Source organism: Eleutherodactylus coqui, chromosome 5, assembly GCF_035609145.1.
Source record: "Eleutherodactylus coqui strain aEleCoq1 chromosome 5, aEleCoq1.hap1, whole genome shotgun sequence".
Lineage (NCBI taxonomy): Eukaryota > Metazoa > Chordata > Amphibia > Anura > Eleutherodactylidae > Eleutherodactylus > Eleutherodactylus coqui.
This window is the reverse complement of record NC_089841.1, coordinates 211153454-211176761: the sequence shown is the minus strand read 5'-3', so window position 1 is coordinate 211176761 and position 23308 is coordinate 211153454. Positions and strand designations below refer to the sequence as shown.

The 23308-nt window shown below is 44.1% G+C and overlaps 1 protein-coding gene across 3 annotated transcripts in view; it reads left to right on the top strand.

Annotated features, from left to right (window-relative positions):
- The window catches only part of PCSK5 (proprotein convertase subtilisin/kexin type 5), a 436962-nt gene that overhangs the window by 247228 nt on the left and 166426 nt on the right, over nucleotides 1-23308 (top strand). For all 3 annotated transcript variants that reach the window (XM_066604156.1, XM_066604155.1, XM_066604154.1), the window contains exons 14-17: nucleotides 10877-11020; nucleotides 12670-12772; nucleotides 14499-14692; nucleotides 18937-19021. In XM_066604156.1, the coding sequence (XP_066460253.1) occupies nucleotides 10877-11020; nucleotides 12670-12772; nucleotides 14499-14692; nucleotides 18937-19021 (526 nt within the window). The remainder of the gene's footprint in view (nucleotides 1-10876; nucleotides 11021-12669; nucleotides 12773-14498; nucleotides 14693-18936; nucleotides 19022-23308) is intronic.

Below are 23308 nucleotides of genomic sequence, written 5' to 3'. Positions count from 1 at the left end.
TGTAAAAATCGATAATTTAAAAAAAAAAGTTGAGGAATTGTAGTGGTTAATAATTAGCAATTTTACATTCTGCAATGTTTAAGATTTATATAAGATTGAACTGATCCGCTAAGGATGACTTCCATTCTACCAGAAGTTACAATTGTGCAGGAAGTAGGTGTAAACCAAGGACTGGGATTGAACATCCACCCCAATTCCTTGGATAATAGTGGCGTTAATCCAAGGAGATCTTTTATCTTCTGTTGAATCTATATCCCATCGGTGTATGGAGCTCATCATTGCATGTACAGACACAACCAAGTCAACAGACTCTACCTTCCTGTTCCTTCCTGGGAAGCAGTTGTAGATAGCTGTTATATTACAATATGTGAGTACTACAAAGTCTAAGGAATTTTAACAATTTCAACTGGTTTACCTAATGTGTAGAATAAGATAATTAAATATAGATTAGATAAGGATCAATGCATCACTGATTATGAAGAAGTCATCATCCATTCCAACACTTTACCTAGAAAGCCCCATAACAGCCAGGCAGGAGTCTCCGTCGGGAAAGGCTGCTGAGGTTTATAGTCCACAAGTCCCGCAGCACTCAGTCAGTATGCAGTTTCCAACAGAGGTGTATATTAATATAATGCAGAGCCACGTTCCAGGGATCATGGACCTCAGGGGCGTAACTATACAGGATGCAGGGGATGCGGTTTCACCCGGGGCCAGGAGCCTTAGGGGGCCCATAAGGCCTATCTTCTCCATATAGGGAGCCCAGTACTATGAATAAAGCATTATAGTTGGGGGCCCTGTTACAGGTTTTGCATTGGGGCCTAGTTCAAGTTACGCCTCTGATGGACCTCCAATCCCCTCCAACGTCCACACAATAGCAAAAAGTGGCAGCATCAGAGGTGTTTAAATAAAGTAGTAAATCTCTATTGCTCCATGTTAAAAACAGGCAACGTTTCAACCTCTAATTTGGCTGGCAGTCACCACGTTTTTATTGGCAGCTGCTGACGTTACCCCATATGAGAGTGCGGCTTGCCCGTGGTGCGCTTTAGCTATAGAGGATGCTAAGTTGCCGTCCGGTCGTCCATTGTTTTCCATGGGGCCAGCGTCAGCAGCGCTAGCCCCATTGAAAACATAGAGAGTACATTGCGCTCCCCTGACACAGCTGTGACAGCTATGGCAGGGTATTCCTTTATCCCTGCGGGGACCGCAGGGATGTAGGAATGCCCTGTCACAGCTGTAGCAGAGGTCTACAATGCTATTCCATTGCTTTCAATGGGGTGGCGCTGCTGCAGACCCATTGAAAGCAATGGAATGAAGGCTACCACTGTGGCAATGATTTTCTGGGAAATATAAGCCCTTTCCTGAAAATCATGGCTAACTGTAAAAAATATAAAAAAATTAAAAGATTAACTCACCGACTCTTCTCTCCGGCCCTGACAATCGTCCTCTGTGTTCTGGAGGTCAGGGATTGAAAAATCCCCGCCTCCAGAAAGTGCTGCCTCTGATTGGCTGAGCGCTGTAGCCAATCAGAGGCAGCGCCCCGTCGTCATTGAATGTAAAACTAACCATTTCAGATAAAATTCGCATGTCACAGTTTTGCGATAGAAATCTCTGCAACTCAGAACCAGTTCCGATCACCTGATTGAGTTTTGGCAAGACGTCCTTGGATATCTGTAGACCCACACTCCAACCGTCACAGAAGTTTCTGCAACAAATCTCTCATATGTGACTTTACCCTATGCTTTAATGGAAATCATTATCCATATATGTGACCTGCTACTGAAGATCCATGACCTGTATGCCAACATGTCTCATAACGAATGGCCATTTTCACCTTGTGAGATTGTCACAATTGTTGCCTCTGCTTGCATTGGTCAAACATTGTTATAGACCTCCTAAATGTAACTAGTGTAATTAGCGTGTATGATAGAAGCAGGAGGTTAATAGATAATTCTCGTTATGGTACGAGCAGTTCCTTGCTCTGTCCATGTGAAGCATATACTGTATTCTGTAACAGCCACACTCATCTAAGCCTATAAATGGGCTGTTGTGTTAAAATATACAGTTTGGCAGCAGAAAGTTTGCAGATATTGCGCTAATAAATTCTGACCTGTAGTATAACAACCCGGGAGCCACCGGCGCATAGAGTAATGCACAGGACAGATATCGGGCATACTTTATTGCTACATACACAACCTTTAATTCAGCTGGGGCAGATGGGATCTGAAATCAAATGTTTTTACAACCCTGTGTGCTTCCAGTGGAGAGAGTTGTGCTTCTATATGTACCATTTGGATAACCTTTACCCTGTTGAAGTTGGGTGGTAAGAAAGTAACTATTTTCTTAATAAGCTGCAGTATTTATTTGGCAATCTCTGCATCCTGCCGTCTGATCGCATCCTGATCAGATACACCTCTGTTAAATGGAACACGGATTCCCAAATGTTCGTTATAGACAGGTTCGTCGGTGTAATGGACCTTGTATCATAAAAATGCTACATAGCGAGCTGCATTTTAGGGTTTATTCAGACGACCGTACGCGCAAATACGATGTGAATGAGGTTGATTTGGACACACATTTGTGCACCTCCCATAGACTTCTATGGGGGCCTTTGTGGCGTAATACGCAGGCAGATAGAGCAGGTATTATTTTTTTGCGTGCACGTTAATGACAACGAACCTATTGACATTAATGGGTTCTGTTCTCTGCTAATTGATTTTGTATATTTTACGTGTGCAAAAACACGTGCGAATACGTTTTTTTGAAGAAGCCCTTAATGAATGTGCCTTATGTTAGTAGCTTCACTATATAGATAGTACATTACAAAAACAGAGCATTCTGCATAGTCTTCTAGTTGCTGCTACAAAATGAAGTACCCTTAAGGGTAGTGTCTCACGGGCGTATGCATACTTGCATGCACATGAGTGCAGCGTTTTTGCGAAGCGAATTATGCTTTTTTTGCGTGCACCTTGGCATGTTTTTTCACGCAAAAGACATGATTTTCCACGCGCCCAAAAACTATGCACGATTTGAAATGGCTAATTATTCTAATTAGTTCCAGATATGTTATTTTCAGTGTTTCACGCATTTAGTAGCGAACTTTTGCATGCATTTATGCAGCCCCATTGACTTCTACGGGGACTTCTATTGCGCAAATGTACAGGAAAATAGAGCACGCTATGATTTTCTTTTTGCACAACTGAAATGCACTGGAAAAAACACTCTTCTAAATGAACCCAATTCACTGCGACAACCAAGGCTCTTGTAAGCTGTTAGACTATTTCTCACTGAAAAAGGCCCGAAAATAAAATATAATCTTTATTAATTTAAAGGATAAAAAACCCCTCTAGATTCCGGGGGTAATTGAGACCCGAAACAGACACAAAGAGACAAACACACAAAAAACCTATGGGAATTTAAGCAATTGGCTTAGATACATCAATTCATACCAACCTCATTGGTTTTAGAGGTAGGTAATACTGTGAGGGCGTAAAATGAATTAGTGAAAGCGGTGGCCGTTTCCTGTGAAAGGGGGCCAGAAAGGTGGTCACTAAATAATTAGCTTGTGGTTATTATCCACTGGTGGAAACGTGCGCGTTATGTTAGAGGGCCTCGTTCACACCAGGATATATTGCCACTCCACAGTATTAAGTAAGGGGTGCTGATACTCAGCAATCCATTACACAAAAAAATATTATTATATTCATATCCAATTGTGACAACAATGCCCTGTGTCCATATGTCACAATTGCTACAATTGCTATTCCGATAGGGGCAACGGTCCGTCAAGACCCAAAAATGTGATATAATCCCAACCTATGTTGGGTCTGACAGCGATCTAAATGTTTTAATAAAAAGCTGGACTAAAGTGGTATTGACAATTCCTTATGCCAATTATATCAGAAGGAGTCAACAACGTTTATAGTATAAATAGTACACGACAGACATACACTTGATTCATGTGTGTGTCAAACGCTGTAGTCTAATAACGACTAAAGCCAACAGAAGTCGTCCGTAATCGTCGACGCGTTTCTGCAGCACGGGTAAAATAAATTTACCGCTGCTTCATCAGGACGAAATTGAGACAATTTATTAGATTATACTAGATTTGTTGTTGTTGATCAATCTGTGTAGTGAGCATCAAACTGCACAGATCTGATTTTGTATGCTGATGCCTGACAGCTGATGCTCAATACACTTAAGACGCTGCTGCAAGGACTAGTTTAGTGTAGTATTGATGGACACACGGGCAAGCACATTATAATGCCGTCCGGGTAATAGCCGCTAAACTGAGTTGATATAGCTGAACAAATTCTGGCCTGCGACACTTATATTGAATGAGTGCGTTATTGGATGATTATATAACAAACTTTTTTCAAAGTGTCGGCTGGTTAATTGTATAGGAGTCTGATGATTGACTTCCAGACACAATAAAGAGCCAAAAAGAGTCAGTTTAGAATTGTGTTAGTAAATACCCAACCACAGCTAAACTACAGTGCGGTCCAAGGTAGTGACCGCTGGCTAAACTACACAACTAGCCCCTGTGAGACAGCACTTCAGTTTGACAGACCTGGTAACTGTCTGAAACTGGTCTGTTCTTATAGGGCTAGCTCCTCCTAGTGGGAGGGAGATACCCTGTGTTTCCAATTGGGCAAGAGACTCATGGGAGGTCCAGAATGACATGTCCATTATGGGGAGGAGGACGCATGGTTTGTTGCTAAGCAACACCTAGTTGATTCGTAAAAATATATATATATACACGTCAGGCCGCTTGACGCGTCGCCACATGCCGTGTGCGTTGCTAGGCAGCCGAACGGCTTAGGGGTGAGGCCACAGCGTGTGGAGTGATGACGCTGCGGCGCTAGCTCCGCCCCCTATGTGCATCGCTACCAACGCTGCTCGTTGCTCAGCTACCGATCGGCCTACCAGCAGAGCTGCAGCGTCTGACGTGATGCCGTTGAGCGCAAGCTCCGCCCCCTCCGTGTGACATGACTGTCACTTAGGGAATTCCTCAATACAGAGGCGTTCCAGTACAACACATTGTTCATTCATTATTGACAGAGGTAAGGTATGAGAAGGCGTGGCTAACAGGTCACAGAAAAAACTGACAGCCACCGTTTGTTAACTACTAAGGACAAACAAAACAATATGCATTATGATGCAGCTCAACACATTATTTGGATCCCCAGCATGAAGTGTTGTGGGACCTACTATATAGATATTATTTGGTATAATAAAGCACTGCAGTGGGATATAGATTGCGTAGAAATTATCGAAGACACTCTGCATACATTGTTTATTTATTGTTGTCAAATTACAGTTAGAAACAACCTTATTGGAAGGCATTAAAACCTTTTTTAACACATGGCTACCTCAAAAAATGTCTGCCCATAAGTGTTATTGTTGAACATATGGTTATAAGAAAATGCTGGACCAGCATGAACGTGCTTTATAGGTAGATCATGGAATTACGATAAATCAGCCCCTTGGGAAAGATCTATAGATTTAGGGTACCATATGATTGAATAGAAAATTGTCCAATTTACTAAGTCAAATGACGTAGCTATCTCCTAGTGTGATGATAGTAGACAGGGACAAGAACGGTTCAGTATATTTTTGAAACAAGAAAGAAGAGGGATTAAAGCACCTGAGTAGTGGGGGTGCATCACAGATAACAACGCAACTGTTGGATAGTCTTTCCCACATAGTCTTTTGGGCACGGACAGGTTGCCAGATACACCACATAGGATGATCGACAATTTATAAAGTCGCGGATAGAAAAAATCTGCCCAGTACTTGCGCTTTGAAAAGTTTTTGTTTTTTCCATTACCGGGCAAGCCTTGCAACCGTGGCACCAAAAAAAGCCCACCATCTTGCTTTTTTCTATCCGCGACTTTATAAATTGTCGATCATCCTATGTGGTGTATCTGGCAACCTGTCCGTGCCCAAAAGACTATGTGGCTTTAGTCGTTATTAGACTACAGCGTTTGACACACACATGAATCAAGTGTGTGTCTGTCGTGTACTATTTATACTATAAACGTTGTTGACTCCTTCTGATATAATTGGCATAAGGAATTGTCAATACCACTTTAGTCCAGCTTTTTATTAAAACATTTAGATCGCTGTCAGACCCAACATAGGTTGGGATTATATCACATTTTTGGGTCTTGACGGACCGTTGCCCCTATCGGAATAGCAATTGTAGCAATTGTGACATATGGACACAGGGCATTGTTGTCACAATTGGACATGAATACAATAATATTTTTTTGTGTGTAATGGATTGCTGAGTATCAGCACCCCTTACTTAATACTGTGGAGTGGCAATATATCCTGGTGTGAACGAGGCCCTCTAACATAACGCGCACGTTTCCACCAGTGGATAATAACCACAAGCTAATTATTTAGTGACCACCTTTCTGGCCCCCTTTCACAGGAAACGGCCACCGCTTTCACTAATTCATTTTACGCCCTCACAGTATTACCTACCTCTAAAACCAATGAGGTCGGTATGAATTGTTGTATCTAAGCCAATTGCTGTAATTCCCATAGGTTTTTTGTGTGTTTGTCTCTTTGTGTCTGTTTCGGGTCTCAATTACCCCCGGAATCTAGAGGGGTCTTCTAAATGAACCCATTAAAATCAATAGGTCTCAGGCCTCTTTCACATGGCCGTAGGCGTTTTTACGTGCGCCCGCCGGTGCCGTAAAAACATGTGAACGGGCGCACAAATCTAACATTTGTGCGCTCATTCAGACGGCACGGGCCCCAGCGCATATGCGTCGAGGCCGCAAGGCCGTTGCCTCCCCTTCCCTCCACCTTACCGGCTCACCTCCTCTCTTCTTCCATCCGGCTGTTTGCAATGAGAGTGGGAGGGATGGAACAGAGCTAGGAACCTGGCCCTTATCCACAGCCAGCAAAGGGTTCCCATCCCGCCCCTTCCCATTGCAAACAGCCAGAGGGGAGGAGAGCGGAGGAGAGAAGAGGGAGGGAGTTTAGCAGTCAGTGACGAAGAAAGTCAGTAAAAGTTCAGGCATCATCCAAAAACTGCATGTATTTTTTTGGCGCAAAATAAGAATATCTCTGAAAGAAGCCTAAAAGCAATCCAGTAACCCTGCAAGGCTTAAGACTGGGTTTCAGTGCTGCGGTAACCACATGTTGCCAAACCTAACCCGCGGTGGTCAACCGACAGAAGATTTTACTGGTCAAAGGGCAGCATTGCCAGCAAAATTGGGCAACCATTGGCTGCTGCAGTCACCATACAGTGGAAACTCAGCCTAAGGCTGCCTGCAGACGGGCGGAAATTCTGCTGCGTTTTTTCCGCCGCTAGAAGCCTGCATAGAATTGTGTTAACAATCCTATGCAGACAGCCGTGGTTTGGCCGCGCGAAATCTTGCGCGGAAAACAAACCGTGGCATGCTCTATTTCTCTGGGGGGCTCGCAGAGCCCCGCACAGAAACGTCACAGCCCGTCCGCCGGCTCCGTTCTGCGCATGCGCCGGCTGCCTGGCAAGCAAATAGCCGGAACCGCGGGTAAGTACGCGCCGCTCTCTGCAGGCGCTCAGGTCAGGTCCTGCGGCGAGAATCCTCGCAGCCGGATCCGACCCGCCCATCTGCAGGCGGCCCTAGGGTGTTATTACATGGTCGCTACCCCTAATTGTCAGGCTGTACCTGGACTTGCAAGCTGAAACAACAGCAAGTCCAGATGAAGCCTGGCAATTACGGGTAAACTGCAGGAAATGACAGTGGCAGCTAATGCTCATGCAATAGCACCATTATGGAATTTGAGGTACCCAATAATTTCGCTGCTGCTAACAAATGCAGGATATATTCACATAGGACAGATTTGTTCCAGACATTTCAAATTTGGGACTTGGAAATGTGTAATATTGTCAATGTGAAAGTCTTAGCATGGACATATTGTCCTGACTGAGGGTTTCTGTGTTAATTCACACAGATGGTGGGTGCACAGTTGGCCCCCGAGTCCAAAGTTGGAGACCACTGCTATAAGGATGGTTCACTTAAGAGGACGGTCATGTCCTCTCACCAGTGTAGCTGGCTACATATGTTTACAGTAGACTCTTCTCTGCTTCCAGCACTTTTTTCTGTTCTATCTCCCCCATGTAATAATGGCCATTCCTGCCACGTGTGCAGCCTCCACCTTCCACTATCAGTCAAGTATTATCCCAGCCATTGGCATTGGGTGGTGGAGACTGCCCACATGACAAGTTACAAGTATTGGGCTCTGAAACTATTGCTACTATGTGCAATAGAACAGAAAGCGGAGGATAAAAGGAAAAAACCTGTGCTGGGATAAAGAAGACATGGAAGGTCCTTCTTAAGTAATGCAATTTTTTATTAGCTCTTAGTTCATTTATGTGGAGTTATTGTATTTTTAACCCGATTGGAAACCAATTGGCATAAAATATTCACTTCATTATGACTGAATATCATGAAACTTCCATTCAGACTTACGCATAACGCATCATTATGAGTTGACCGGTAGAACTTGTATTGGGAACGAAGTTGGAAAGAGTTAAATTAATCTCTTAAAGTCAATTGAAGGCAACATTTATTATCTTGCTAGTACACTTTTAATGACATTAGAACTTCACATTTGACTCTAGAGAGAACATTTCACCTCCATTTGGAGAGCTCTTTTCTTTAGGCCAAATCTTTTTTTCATAGATTAGATTAAAGGTAGTGTCGATCCTTATTAATCTAATACCGTTGGCTTGTAAACTCATTCTTGAGCTAGAGTTTCTTTGCTTGCAAATTATTCACTCTGACATTTTAATTTCATTTTTAATTAATCCACTTGCTCCAAGTCCTAGAAAGTTGGTTTCAGGCTTATCCTGTAAGAAATTGTGCCGGTGGTGACCTCCAAGACCCTCTCCATGAAGCGCTCTCGTTCCTCATTACTGTCGAGTTCTAGACGTCTATCATCAACGTTCTGCTAATTCTGTAAATGTGAAAAAGAGAAATATACAGCAACAAAGAAGTTGTTTTCCCCAAATCTGGTTTATCCAAGTGGATGTCCCCAGATGACATTAGAGACCATGATGTACTTCTTTATTTAAGCCACAATGTGCTCTCGTTGATAAGGTGAAAGCATCTGTAAAGCCCAATGTAATGTTGCCAATAGTTGCCAATATTAGCCAATACTTTGTGGTGACGTTTGATTGAAGCCTTTCATATCCCATTCCACATCGAATAAGTAGACAGTACTACATTTCCCACTATGCTACTGAGTATTCACTCTTCAAGACAATTATGTACATTGGTGTGGGTGGTGATTGGAATGCACAGAATATCAATATCACAAGGCCGGGCAAAGCAAAAACAGCTGCAAAACATGGTGCCATTAAGGCATTTAAAGGAGTTTTTGGCTAAAAGATGAGTCCTCTGTTTAGGACACTCATCCCTTGGCCATGTAGACCAGTTACAACTAGCATTTCTCTCTCTGGAAGACTTCTCCTGTCCTACCTTACATAGATAACACATTGATACAATGGGCACCAATACTTAATTTCCCTTGTGGTGGTCATGTAGGCAAATTGAACACAAGTTACCCCACAAGTTACACTTGAATGTCCCAGCAGGACAATGTTTTGTGATCTCCTATTGTCAAGGGGTCAAGGAGAGATTGCCCAAAACGGAGAACACCTTTAAAATAGGGAAGCTGTTGGCTTTAGGGTTGTAACTGCCAGCACTGGTATGTCCAAAGAGAATGAAGCCATTAAAAACATTAGCCTTATACACTATAGGGCCTTTTGTGTATTTTTTTGCCAGCATTTCTTCAACAAAGACATATCCGTAGGGATTTATCATTCACACTTCTGATCACGAGTCTCTGTTCTCTCTCCGTTGTGACAAAAGTGCCAACAGTGCCGATGCCCAGTCCTTCCTTTCTTTCCACGAGAAGGTCTCCAATTCATTGGTTGTATGTTAAATAGAGATGAGCGAACGTACTCGGTAAGGGCGATTTCGCAATCGAGCACCGCGATTTTCGAGTACTTCACTACTCGGGTGAAAAGTACTCGGGGGCGCTGTGGGGCGGGAGGTTGCAGCGGGGAGTGGGGGGGGGGGAGAGGGAGAGAGAGAGGGCTCCCCCCTGTTCCCCGCTGCTACCCCCCACTCCCCTCTGCAAACTCCCCACCCCACAGCGCACCCGAGTACTTTTCACCCGAGTAGTAAAGTACTCGAAAATCGCGGTGCTCGATTGCGAAATCGCCCTTACCGAGTACGTTCGCTCATCTCTAATGTTAAACAAAAATTTCAATATTTCAAGTGTTTTAAATGAGCTTGGATTAGACTAGGATTAGAATTAGAATTGGATTCCATTGGAGTTGGATTGTATAGAATATTGTAAAAACTAGAAGTCAGGCTGAAAAAACATGAAGCACTTTGGAGGATGTTGAAAGGAGCACTTTATCTTCATTTTGTGAACATCTAGTGATCAAGTAAGACATAACTTTCATTTCATTCTTGTCTAGGATTTTCCCAAGATACTTTAGGCTTTTCATTTTAGTAAGTATTTCTGCTAGAGCAAACTCTTATCTCAGTTATTTATTTTTACAACCAAAATATAGGTTTCCCGAATCAGATATATTGCGGCAGCACTCAAGGCTTAGGTTATTTGCTTGGTCATATATAGAACTGTACTGAAGATTTCTGTGATGTTGCGACTCATTGTGTGTTTAGTTTCTTATATACTGTGTGCGCTATGTAAAAAGTGAAGCTGGTCCCATTGGTTCTGGGACTGGTTGTCCACTTTTCTTTTCCTGTACAGTTACAATTGTATTTATTAGCAAGATGCAAACATAGAATATCTAGTATGTATCCATCTGATTCCTTGTGCTGTCTCTTGTATCTCCAAGGAAAATTGAAGGAATGGTCCCTAGTATTATATGGTACTTCTATTCAGCCATATTCCCCAAGAAATGATGTTCCTAAAGTGGAGAGAGTTCGCTCCAGCCCTGTTGAGGAGCCTTCGGAGGAATACAATATTGATGACTACACAGGTGAGGCATAGTAATGATTGGCACATCAGTCGTAGGGCTATTTCAGATGACCGTATATCGGCTCGGTTTTCACGCCAAGCCGATATACGGTGTCCTTGTCTGCAGAGGGGGGGAGGATGGAAGAGCCAGGAGCAGAAACTGAGCTCCCGCCCCTCGCCACTATTTGCAATGTGAGGGGTGGGCAGGGGCGGAGCTCATTTTATGCTCCTGGCTCTTCCATCTCCCCCCCCCCCTGCAGACAAGGACACCGTATATCGGCTCGGCGTGAAAACCGAGCCGACATACGGTCGTCTAAATAAGCCCTTAATGGTTAATTTATTTTTATTTCCGTGCGTTCTCTCTTGATTGTCCATGGCTCCCATTAGAAGTCAACAGTAGCCCTTTGAATGTGATCTACATACTGAGTGCAGATATGAAATTGATGAGGTATTTAACATTTCTATGGTTGTCCTGCTTCTTTTGTATTGGCAGCGATTTCATTAAAGGGCTACTGTGGTAATTTGTTTTTTCTCATTCATGATGTAGCTAGCCCCCAGTATATATAAGCGACCAAGTATTACCTTCATTAGTTATTCCTTTAAACTCCTGGCCTCTTTCTCCTCAAGTTGTCATCTGACCTTATTCTGACCAGCTCAGGTTTACTTGGGGTTATGTGTTCAGTTTCTAGTCAGTTTCTGAGTCTATGTGATATTATTACATGGGGTGGACCACATAAACTGCTGAGATGGTGACGCAAACACTCTTATGACAGTAATGATGATCACACAGCTCCTCTCACACAGTTAAAATAAAGGAGATCACAGCTCATCTTCCTAATTGTATACTTGTAGTCTGTAGCTTATTTTTGTGAATTTGGAAGGTATTGATAGTTAAACTGTCCACTCAGCAGGAAGAAATGGTATAGCCTCTAGCTAATGCTGTGCTGATGTATTAGGGGATTGATGTAAAAGGGAAAGCAAAATTTTCACCATCAATATGGTCCCTGATAAGTATCAGACAGGGGGCTGCACTGCAAGAAAGTAGCTAAAATACACAGAGAAGACCTCCAAAGTGTTACAGACAATCAACTGAGGGGACAGGGATGGAAAAATGTGTTTTCACTGGACTGGCCGTTGAATAACAATATATAAGAACATTGCTATTAATTTATTTCCCTGCATATTAATACTACCCTGAAAACAGGAATATTTTATAGATGTCAAATTTTTCTTCATTATATGAGTAGCCAAGAATTCCTTTTGAGCATTATAGACCTGTAAGTTATGAGCCCCGTGTTAGGGCAGCTGAAAAGCAGTTCTAAGCGCCTGAAGGTTGCAAGTTCAATCCCCGTATGGTTCAAGGTTGACTCAGCTTTTCATCCTTCCAGGGTCAGTAAAATGAGTACTAGGGGGTAAAAAGATGACTGGGGAAGGCAATAGCAAACCACCCGACAAAAACAGTCTGCCTAGAAAATGTCCAAGGAGTCAGTCATGATTCGGTGAGGGGACTTTACCAAGACCTTGAGCTGGCTAATTGAACCCGCAACCTTTAAGTCGTGAGCGAGAGCTTAGGACTACATTACTGCTGCTGTAACACTCTGCGCCACACAAGGCTCTACGTTTTGTATAACACCCACATAAATAACTACTTGAATTTCATCCTAACACTAGGCCCTTGTGATGCTGAATGCAGTGATGTTGGCTGTGACGGACCTGGACCCCATCACTGCACTGACTGTCTACACTTTTATTATAAGGCCAAGAACAATACAAGGTAATTCCTGACATTTCAATTCTCTGTTGCTACACTCCGTACAAATCAATGCAACCTGCTGTTCTCTCAAAAAAAGTGTAAAGGCCCATTTAGACGGGACGAATGTCAGACCAACAATATCCAACACTCATCCCTGCACATACTAGCTCTCGTGCTGCTGCACGGTAGCTAGTATCGCTGGCTCACAGCGGGGAGGCTGCAGGAGATTTCTTTCCCCGCGCTCCCCCGCCCCTCTCCATTGCCTTAACATAGTGGTCATTCAGTATTTAACAGCTGCTATTCACACAGAGCGATCAGCTGATCGTCCATCGTTTACTGAATTACATATTGCTCCTTTATTTTCATCACCCTTTTCTACCATGTACTCTTAGATTTGTCTTCCTAGGTTATCCTTTCGCTGTACTACATTTCTAGTTTAAGGGCTCCCACCCACTGGCGTTTTTTTCTCCACTGCGCTGCAAGAGTAAAGGAAAAGTCTCGCATCGCAGTGCGAGAAAGAAAACGGCATCACGCCGGGATATCACCAGTCTTTTCAATGGGGCCAGCGGCAGCAGCGCTAGCCCCATTGAAAAGAGATGGAGAATGCCGGGGACTTCTGCCACAGCTGTGACAGGAGTTTCCTTCATCTCATGCGGGGACCGTGGGGATGAAGGAATCCTCTGCCGCAGCTGTCACAGCTGTGGCAGAAGTCCGCGGCATGCCGATCCCATTGAAAGCACTGCTTTCTGGCAAGCCCGCAGTATGATTATCGGGGAAGGGCTTGAAATATAAGCCCTTCCCCGATAATCATCAATAAGTGGTAAAAAATTAGTTTTTTAATTACTCACCTCGCCGCCGCTCAGATGCGTCCTCCGGCTGGCTCCCCTGCACTGCTGTTAAGCTCTTCCAGCAGCTGTGGCAGAAGTCCGCGGCATTCTCCCTATGTTTTCAATGGGGCTAGCGCTGCTGCCGCTGGCGCCATTGAAAGCACTAGCGATATGCCGGTTCTATTCCGACGTCTTTCTTGCGCTGCGAGGCGAGAGTTTTCCCGTGCTCTCGCAGTGCAAGAAAGAAAATGTCAGCCCTAACTGTGTGCGGTGGGAGTTGGGGGGTTACTTTAGGAGGGATCGGGGGATTAGGGAAAGTTTGTCAATGTGTTAGTTTTAACTAAGACAATTCTTTAGTTAATCTAAAGTTCTCTGCTATCTGCCTTGCTTGGAGTTTTATGCTATTTAATGCATAGTATTTCTATAGAAGGAGGAGAAAAGGAGAGAGGCCATCTAAGTTCACTTCTATAGCTGCATCTAACAGAAAAATATGTTGTTTATCAGAAAAGTCTTTGAAAATAGGAAAAATAGAATTGACAATGACCGTGTGCCCCAAATTATAAATAAAAGCAGGTGAGGTTACGGTTCCTTAGCAATCAATGCAGTAGAAATTGTTAGTGTGAAAAGGTGCAATTCTTGGTCTTTCAAACAAGGCTGAACACATAAATGCTAGGATTTGCTGTAACACATTAACCAAAGTGTAGAATTGTGTTCTAGCTGCTCTAAAAGGATGTTTTATCCAGCCAGTGAAAGCGTGGAACAAGTGCTGCTCTCGCTGTATACTTTAGTTTCTGGTCACCAGTGATATTTGCCTGGAGATTAGCAAACTTCCAAATCACGGACATTTACGTGTCATGTTTAAAGCCTCTAATACATGGCATGTATAATGGTGCCCTTTAAGCATTTCTGTTTGCTTACAGGATTTGTGTATCGGAATGTCCCCCAGGCCACTACTTCGCTGAGAAGAAGAGATGTAAGAAATGTTTCCCAAACTGTGAAATGTGTGTCGGAAGTCGCAGTGACCAGTGCACCGCCTGCAAACCGGGCTACTACTTGAACGAGGAGACCAACAGTTGCATCACCAACTGTCCAGACGGCTTCTACTTGAATGAAAGTATGTTCAGAGTTGGAAATGACCATTTTCATATTTTTTGTGTTAAACTAATTCTAAGTTTTTAGACCACTATTTCCATGAAACCTCCTTGTCTTCCTTTTGACATTTCGTGTATGTTAATAGAAGGTTGGTAACTTAGGGCTTCTTCAGATGACGGGGCGCATTTTTGTGGGCGTACAAAATATATATAGTCAATGTGCATAGAATAGAACCCATTGATAGGACCTGCTCTATCTTTCTGCATATTGCACTGCAAATGCCCCCATAGAGGTCTATGGGCGGTGTGAAAATGCGCAATTCCGTGAAAAGCAGAACACATTTGGAGCGCTTTAGGCTAAATAGCCTTTTAAATCAGGGTGGGGGTGTTTTGCTCACGCATGTGAATAGACCCTGTGTTCGCAAAATGTACTATGCACTGATATGCGTGCAAAGCTACCCCATTCAATGCGCAAGTGTGTTGCACTGAAGCGTGCGCAATTGCGGGTACAGCCGCCTTTAGGACTTAAACAGATGGGCGTGTTTTATAGTCCATTATGCGGCTGTGAAAATCACAGCCGCATAACAGGATGAAACGAAACATTGATTTCAATGGTTTCGTTCTCAATATCGGGATTCTTGCTCGTTAACCCTTTCCAATCCAATTTGTATAGGGGGCTTACTCTTTTTCTGCTGTTATACAATGGCGCTATCTGCTGGCTAAAGCCAGTACTGCTTGAGGTGACACGTTGGATAGGCTCCGACAGCAGAGAGGCTGGCCATATACAGTAAGAGAACCCCAACGGACGTCTTCCAACATGGGAGCTGTACAGCCTTAAATCATAATGTCTTCACAGGTCAGACAGTGGATTGGAAAGGGTTAATATTAAGTGAAAGGACTTGCCCTACCTTTCTCGCACATAGTTTTCCTATGAAAAGATAGGACAGGACCTTTTTTACCCTTTTTTTTTCAAACTCGTGTGCAGTGGCGTGAAGTTTGAATAGTCCAAAAAAAAAATGGTTCAAGCACTAATATTCTCCATAGTGGCGAACATATTAGCGCATGCGCCCAACTGTTTAAGCCCTTAGAAGGTATTAGAAGGCTTACTGTGGCTGGCAATTACAAACGTTCCTTTCTGTTTGCTGCGCATAGCCCACATACAATACAGAAAAGTCATGGCTAAGGCTACATTGACACTAGTTCCCTTGGCTTCATTTACCAGTGACACATTGGTGTTGCCTACTGGACAAAGGTGTGCCAGACCCATCAAGACTCAATTGAACCCAATGCAAATTGAAATAGTCCTATAGGTCCTAAATTCGGACATGGAAATCCCATTGCAACAAAATGCCCAACTCTTTGTATGATACGGTTCTCTCGGAAGTCATCGCTTTATTCTTGAGGTTGCTGCTGAGTGATTCTTGCTCGAGCCATCTACAGCATGTAGACCTCTTACAATGCGGTCTTCATCATTCTTTATTAACTTACTTTCCAAAATATAAATGAAAGTCAAATTAAAGTGAGCAAATAATCCCTGCTAATGAAATTATCTAGAATATGCTGCAATACCAGGTGCATTTTGATCAATCATCCAATAGCCAGTCATTTATCATATGTTGCTCCCTGATAATTTCCTATTCCCTAAAGCCACATCAAGGATGACATTGAGAAAGCTGCCATCAATCTCCAAGCACAATATCCTCAGATTTATAATCCTATAAACTGCCGTGCCGTAAAAATATAGTAATGTAGAAGTCATGAGTTATGTTCATGTGTAACCGGATCTAAAGTTAACTTTATTCCCTACTTGAGTTATCAGTGCTGGGTGACAACCACTAATAGTTGTAATTACCATGAGGGGCCATAGGGTTGTCGGGCAGCTTTCCACGGACTCTGGATCTGTATTCTTATGCTAGGTTAAACCTCTTAACGACACACATTTAAATGCAATTCACAATCTGCGGGAAGTGTAGTCACCCACTTAGGCCTTATTCACATGACGGTATATGCGCAGGTATATAACTGTGGCCAAAAAGCAGGCAAAAATCCCAACCATGTAAAGCATTGGATACCGATGTATTCATTCAGCTGAACCACCTTTGGACGCATAAAAAAAAATTGCGCCAGGAAAAATAGAACATCGTGACTATTTTTGGTCGCCGATTTTATACTCTGTGTCCAAAGATAGGTCTTGCCCTATCTTTGGTTGAGATACGCTGGAAGCTCCCATAGACTCCTATAGGAGCTGAAACAAAAGGAAGGGGAGGGAGTTAAGCTGTGTACAACACTGGGAAAAGAAGACAGCTGGCTCTATTTAAGCATTAGCAGTCATTCTGAGGATTTCTGCCGATCAAGGGATTTCCGCGCTGCAGCGTATTTCTTTGCCGACATACAGCAGCCACCCGAGTAATTGGCTGATAATATGCTAATAAAGATCGGGACTTGATTGCGGCTATTCTTCAGTGATGCGATTTTGGTTTTTTTTAGCACATACAGTCATCTGAAAGACACCTTAGGGCTCCTTCACACAGGCTTATGTGCCATTGCCAAGTTCTTTTTTTTTTGCGTATTTGCGCTATAAGCGTGATTTCTTTTGTGTGTGTGTGCGTGTCGGGGTATTCTTCTGTACTTTTTGTGCCTGCAGGACATGTTCATTTACATACAGCAGACAAACACAGCCTGATCGAAATATCACTCAAACAAGCAATATCGACTGATAGTAGCCCTACGTAAAAGCGGGACCCAACGAGACTGAACAAGAAATCGTTCTTTAGTAGCGCCGCTTTAGCTCAATGGAAAGAAGTGACCAGTGAGTGAGTTCTGACTCGTAAACAGCCAGTAGCTCATCTTTGAATGATTGCCTGTTTACAGTGAATGGAGGTGGGCGACCAGAAGAGATCTCCGACGTGGTCCGCTTCCATTCGCAAAATGACTGTCACTCCAGTGTGAAAGCACAGGAGAGTGATTGTCATCCATCTAGCGATACCCTTACAGTGGCATGCGGTTCGTCACCCATCGCCTGCAATTGCAAAAAAATCAAAAAAACGTACAACTCAATATGTTTGGGTTTTTTTGGTAGTCCTCTGTATTTGATTTCTATGCTTTCCTATACAGTAGATAAAAGGTATGCCAACACATAGGAGTGGAGCCCTTTAAAGTATAAACATATGTCAATCAAGTTCAAGCAGGAAAGAGGGGTAAAGTGCAGAAGAGAGTTAAATCACTACTTTCTATTCCTCTTTTGATCCGATCTGCCCTAAAAGAACAAAATGGCTTTCCCTCCCTAAGAGGCCATCAGCCTGGATGTAATTCATACAAGGATTTCATATACTGACCTAAGCGTTGATGTTGTGGTGTTACATGCCACATGTTTAATGCGCGAATGTAACCAAATTTAATATGACTGCGATAACTTCCTGCAACAAGTTATGCAGTCAAACCTCTACTTTTGTTGTCTTCTTCATTCATTCATTCAATGATTACCAACGAAACTAGAGGTTTGACTATATTCTCTTAAGCCATTAAAAAGCTATTGTTATCTTAAAGGGGTTGTCTCGCGGCAGCAAGTGGGGGTAAGCACTTCTGTATGGCCATATTAATGCACTTTGTAATATACATCGTGCATTAAATATGAGCCATACAAAAGTTATTCACTTACCTGCTCCGTTGCTGGCGTCCCTGTCTCCATGGTGCTGTCTAATTTCAGCGTCTAATCTCCCGATTAGACGCGCTTGCGCAGAAGGGTCTTCTCCCTTCTCTTGGGTCTCGGCACGAGCGGCGTTCGGGCTCCGCCCCTTCTACGCGTCATCACGTAGCTCCGCCCCGTCACGTGTGCCGATTCCAGCCAATCAGGAGGCTGGAATCAGCAATGGACCGCACAGAGCCCACGGTGCACCATGGGAGAAGACCCGCGGTGCATCGTGGGTGAAGATCCTGGCGGCCATCTTGGTAAGGTAAGTAAGAAGTCGCCGCAGAGCAGGGATTCGGGTAAGTACTAAACTTTTTTTTTTTAACCCATCCCTTGTGTTTGTCTCGTGCCGAACGGGGGGCCTATTGAAAAAAAAAAAAAAACCCGTTTCGGCGCGAGACAACCCCTTTAACACAACAAAGTCCATTATAAACCTATTGAAGGGGCAGATAAACTGTGAGACAGAAAGTTATCGTAACATGATAAGAGTTGTGTTAACTTTGGCTACTTCGGTATGTTAACAGTCAAAATGTTCATTTCTTAATTATGTTTCAGACTAAGATACAATTTCCTTTACAGATAAAAACCTGTGCCGAAAATGCCACGAGAACTGTAAGACGTGCACGTCCGCCGACAACTGTACAGAATGCAGACCCGGCCTGAGGTATGAAATCAATAAATTACTTTAGCTAACCACACGACCGCACATCAAAGCCGTGTAGCAGGCGGTGGTGTTGGAGGTCCTGAGTGGGTTTGACTCTTTTTGTCGTAAAATTTTTGCAGTGAATGAAAAAGCTCAGTGAAGCAGGAGGTGAGAAATTTCTATAGTAACATAAATGCTTAAAGAGACTCTGGGTAGTGATGAAATACTAATGCAATGTGCTGCTGAGAGCATGATTCCCAACCTCAGATGACTCATAAGATCTTTTGGCTCAGGCTGTTACATTAAATGTCATATAGATTCTGTCAATAAAACAGAAACTTCTCATAAATATTAGATTTTAGCTCCTTATTCTTCTTTACTCACTGAGATTTGCACAGATCAAGCAGGGAGCGAGTAGATATTTTATCAGGGTGCTTTGTTCTTCTGGCTGGATTAGTAACATGTAATGGGCGTCAGCGGAGTCTATGATGCTTCTGTGTTGTAGTCCGGGAGGCTTGGATTCAAGACGCTCTATTGTTGTGCAAAGTAGTTGATCCATTTGTTCTTAAAACTTGGTAGACTCAAAGGTTAACCTGCTGGGGGTGGACAAAAATATGGAAACAATGTACGAAATGCATGGGATTTTAATCATTAGCAGTGAGCTGTTCTTTTGACCCCTGCTTGGCTGAGAGCTTGCTCAATGAATTTGTGTTTACTTCACCTCTTGCCCTGCTCCGGGTGGTTTTGGGAGCCAGCTGGTATCAGAAGCTGAGGAATCTGCACAAAAATAGAGCATGCTGAGATTTTTCCTCCGCTCACGGAAATCGCAATTCATTTCCACGAGTGTGATGGGAAAAGTGATTTTACATAGCATGCTCTCAATGGTATTTGTTGCAGATCCTCCTTGCGGATGCCCGCCAAGAATTTTGCAGCAAATAATGTTTGACGCCGGCCATAGACTTAGTAAAGTAATGATAATAAGCATAATACACTGAATGATTACTGCATTAGGAACACCTACTCAATACCAGGTTGCTTCATGTTTTTGAGCAATCACAGCTTTCAGACATCAGGGAACAGATTTAACAAGGTAACTAACATCCACCATAGTCAACTTGACCCATGCCCGCTGCACCAGCTCCATCAGTTGGTGCACATTTTGTGGATAAGTGGGAGCAGAGCTCACAAACCTTTCCAGCAAGTCCCAAACATGTTCTATGGGGTTACAGTCTGGGCCAAGGCGGTGTGGAGAATTCATTGCTGTGTTCCGTCAACCACTCCCTACTGATCTGAGCTCAATAGTACTGAGCAGTGTCCTGTTGAAAGACGGCACTGTGGTCGGGGAAGACTTCCTGAAGACATGGGTGCAGATGGTCAGCTAACAGGTCCCTGAAGCACTTACCGATCAAGGATTGTGATATGATGACCAAGAGTTCTAGACCATGCCAGGAAAATACTCCCCTGATCATGTCACCACCACCTATGGGATAGCTTGATGCTGTTAACGTCAAATGCGAACCCAGACATCTGTATGGTTCAGCAAGAAATGGGACTCATCACTGCAGATGACCTTCTGCCATGTATCCAAGGTGCATTGACATCTTTCCTATGCCCATGCCGGGTTTTGTTGGAGGTTACACGGGGTCATCAGGGGCACCCTTATCAGTCTTCGGCTAGTGAACCCCAGTCGATTTGAGGTATACCGCATGGTCATCGTAGAACTTTGTCTAACTTCCCCACTGTTGTACCTCTGGGTTAGATGTTCCGCTTGTTGTCAAGCTACCAGACACGCCACCAGATGCTCGCCTCTAGGATCAACCACACATAGTCTGCTGCTGTGTGATCTTCTGTCAGATGTCTGTCCATGGTTCAACCAGTTTTGGTACACATGACACTGTGGTTTGGGAACAGCCAACAAGCGTGACTACTTCAGAAATACTGGCACTAGAGATGAGCGAACGCGTTCGTCCGAGCTTGATATTCGTGCGAATATTAGGGTGTTCGGGATGTTCGTTATTCGTAACGAACACCATGCGGTGTTCTGGTTATTTTCACTTCCTTCCCTGAGACGTTAGCGCGCTTTTCTGGCCAATTGAAAGACAGGGAAGGCATTACAACTTCCCCCTGCAACGTTTAAGCCCTATACCACCCCCCTGCTGTGAGTGGCTGGCGAGATCAGGTGTTCGCCTAATATAAAAGTCGGCCCCTCCCGCGGCTCGCCTCAGATGCGGTGTGAGTTAGATGAGGGACAGTGCTGTTTGTACCGGAGCTGCTGTAGGGAAAGAATTGGTAGTTAGTGTAGGCTTCAAGACCCCCCAAAGGTCCTTATTAGGGCCACTGATAGCTGTGTGTTGGCTGCTGTTAGCAGTGGGATTTTTTTTTTTCTCAAAATCGGCTCTGCAGAGCGTTGCACCTGGCATTAGGGACAGAAGTGCTGCATAGGCAGGGAGAGTGTTAGGAGTGAGTGTAGCCTTCAAGAACCTCAACGGTCCTTTCTAGGGCCATATTTATCCGTGTGCAGTACTGTCCAGGCTGCTGTTAGCTGTGCTGCATTTTTTTTGGGCTTCTCAAAATCGCCTCTGCAGAGCATTCCACCCTCCATTGATACTGCAGGGAAAGAATTGTATAGGCAGGGCCACAACACAGTTATTATTCATTGAATATACGCAGTGCTGCCTTTTGGTGGAAAAACAAGTGAAAACAAATCTATTTGTCCAGCCTCTGTCCGTCCTTACGGGCGGTGGACACGTGTGAGCTGCGTGAAAAACATTGCTAAATCATACGCACCCAGCTACGCTTTACTGCTGGCTTCGCCATTTGCTTTCCTTAATTGGGAAAAAAAATACCTGCTCTGCCAGAGTTATAATAACTCTGCTACCCTCACGTTCTGTGACACATAAGCAGGGACACAGCACAGTTATTAAACTTCTCATGTTCATTGAATATACGCAGTGCTGCCTTTTGGTGGGAAAAAAATGAAAACAAATCTATTTGTCCAGCCTCTGTCCGTCCTAACGCCTGTGGACACGTGTGAGCTGCGTGAAAAACATTGCTAAATCATACGCACCCAGCTACGCTTTACTGCTGGCTTCGCCATTTGCTTTCCTTAATTGGGAAAAAAAATACCTGCTCTGCCAGAGTTATAATAACTCTGCTACCCTCACGTTCTGTGACACATAAGCAGGGACACAGCACAGTTATTACACTTCTCATGTTCATTGAATATACGCAGTGCTGCCTTTTGGTGGGAAAAAACTGAAAACAAATCTATTTGTCCAGCCTCTGTCCGTCCTAACGCCTGTGGACACGTGTGAGCTGCGTGAAAAACATTGCTAAATCATACGCACCCAGCTACGCTTTACTGCTGGCTTCGCCATTTGCTTTCCTTAATTGGGAAAAAAAATACCTGCTCTGCCAGAGTTATAATAACTCTGCTACCCTCACGTTCTGTGACACATTAGCAGGGACACAGCACAGTTATTAAACTTAGATTATTCATTCACTAGAGGCAGTGGGGCCTTTCGTTTTCCCAAAAGGGCAAAAATTATATTTGGCCTGCAGTCTTGCGCCAATTTATTTCCTGCCTGTTAAATCAAATCACTGGTAATACAGCATGCTGAGGGGTAGGGGTAGGCCTAGAGGACATGGACGCGGCCGAGGACGCGGAGGGCCAAGTCAGGGTGTGGGCACAGCCCGAGCTCCTGATCCCGGTGTGTCGCAGCCGACTGCTGCGCGATTAGGAGAGAGGCACGTTTCTGGCGTCCCCACATTCATCGCCCAATTAATGGGTCCACGCGGGAGACGGTTATTAGAAAATGAGCAGTGTGAGCAGGTCCTGTCCTGGATGGCAGAAAGTGCTTCGAGCAACCTATCGTCAACACGCAGTTCTGCGCCGTCCACTGCTGCAAATCCGAATCCTCTGTCTGCTGCTCCTCCTTCCTCCCAGCCTCCTCACTCCACTACAATGACACCTGCTCAGGAGCGGGAACACTCCCAGGAACTGTTCTCGGGCCCCTGCTTAGATTGGGCAGCAGCGGTTCCTCTCCCACCAGAGGAGTTTATCGTCACTGATGCCCAACCATTCGAAAGTTCCCGGGGTCCGAGGGAAGAGGCTGGGGACTTCCGCCAACTGTCTCAACAACTTTCTGTGGGTGAGGAGGATGATGACGATCAGACACAGTTGTCTTGCAGTGAGGTAGTAGTAAGGGCAGTAAGTCCGAGGGAGCAGCGCACAGAGGATTCAGAGGAAGAGCAGCAGGACGATGAGGTGACTGACCCCACCTGGTGTGCAACGCTTACTCAGGAGGA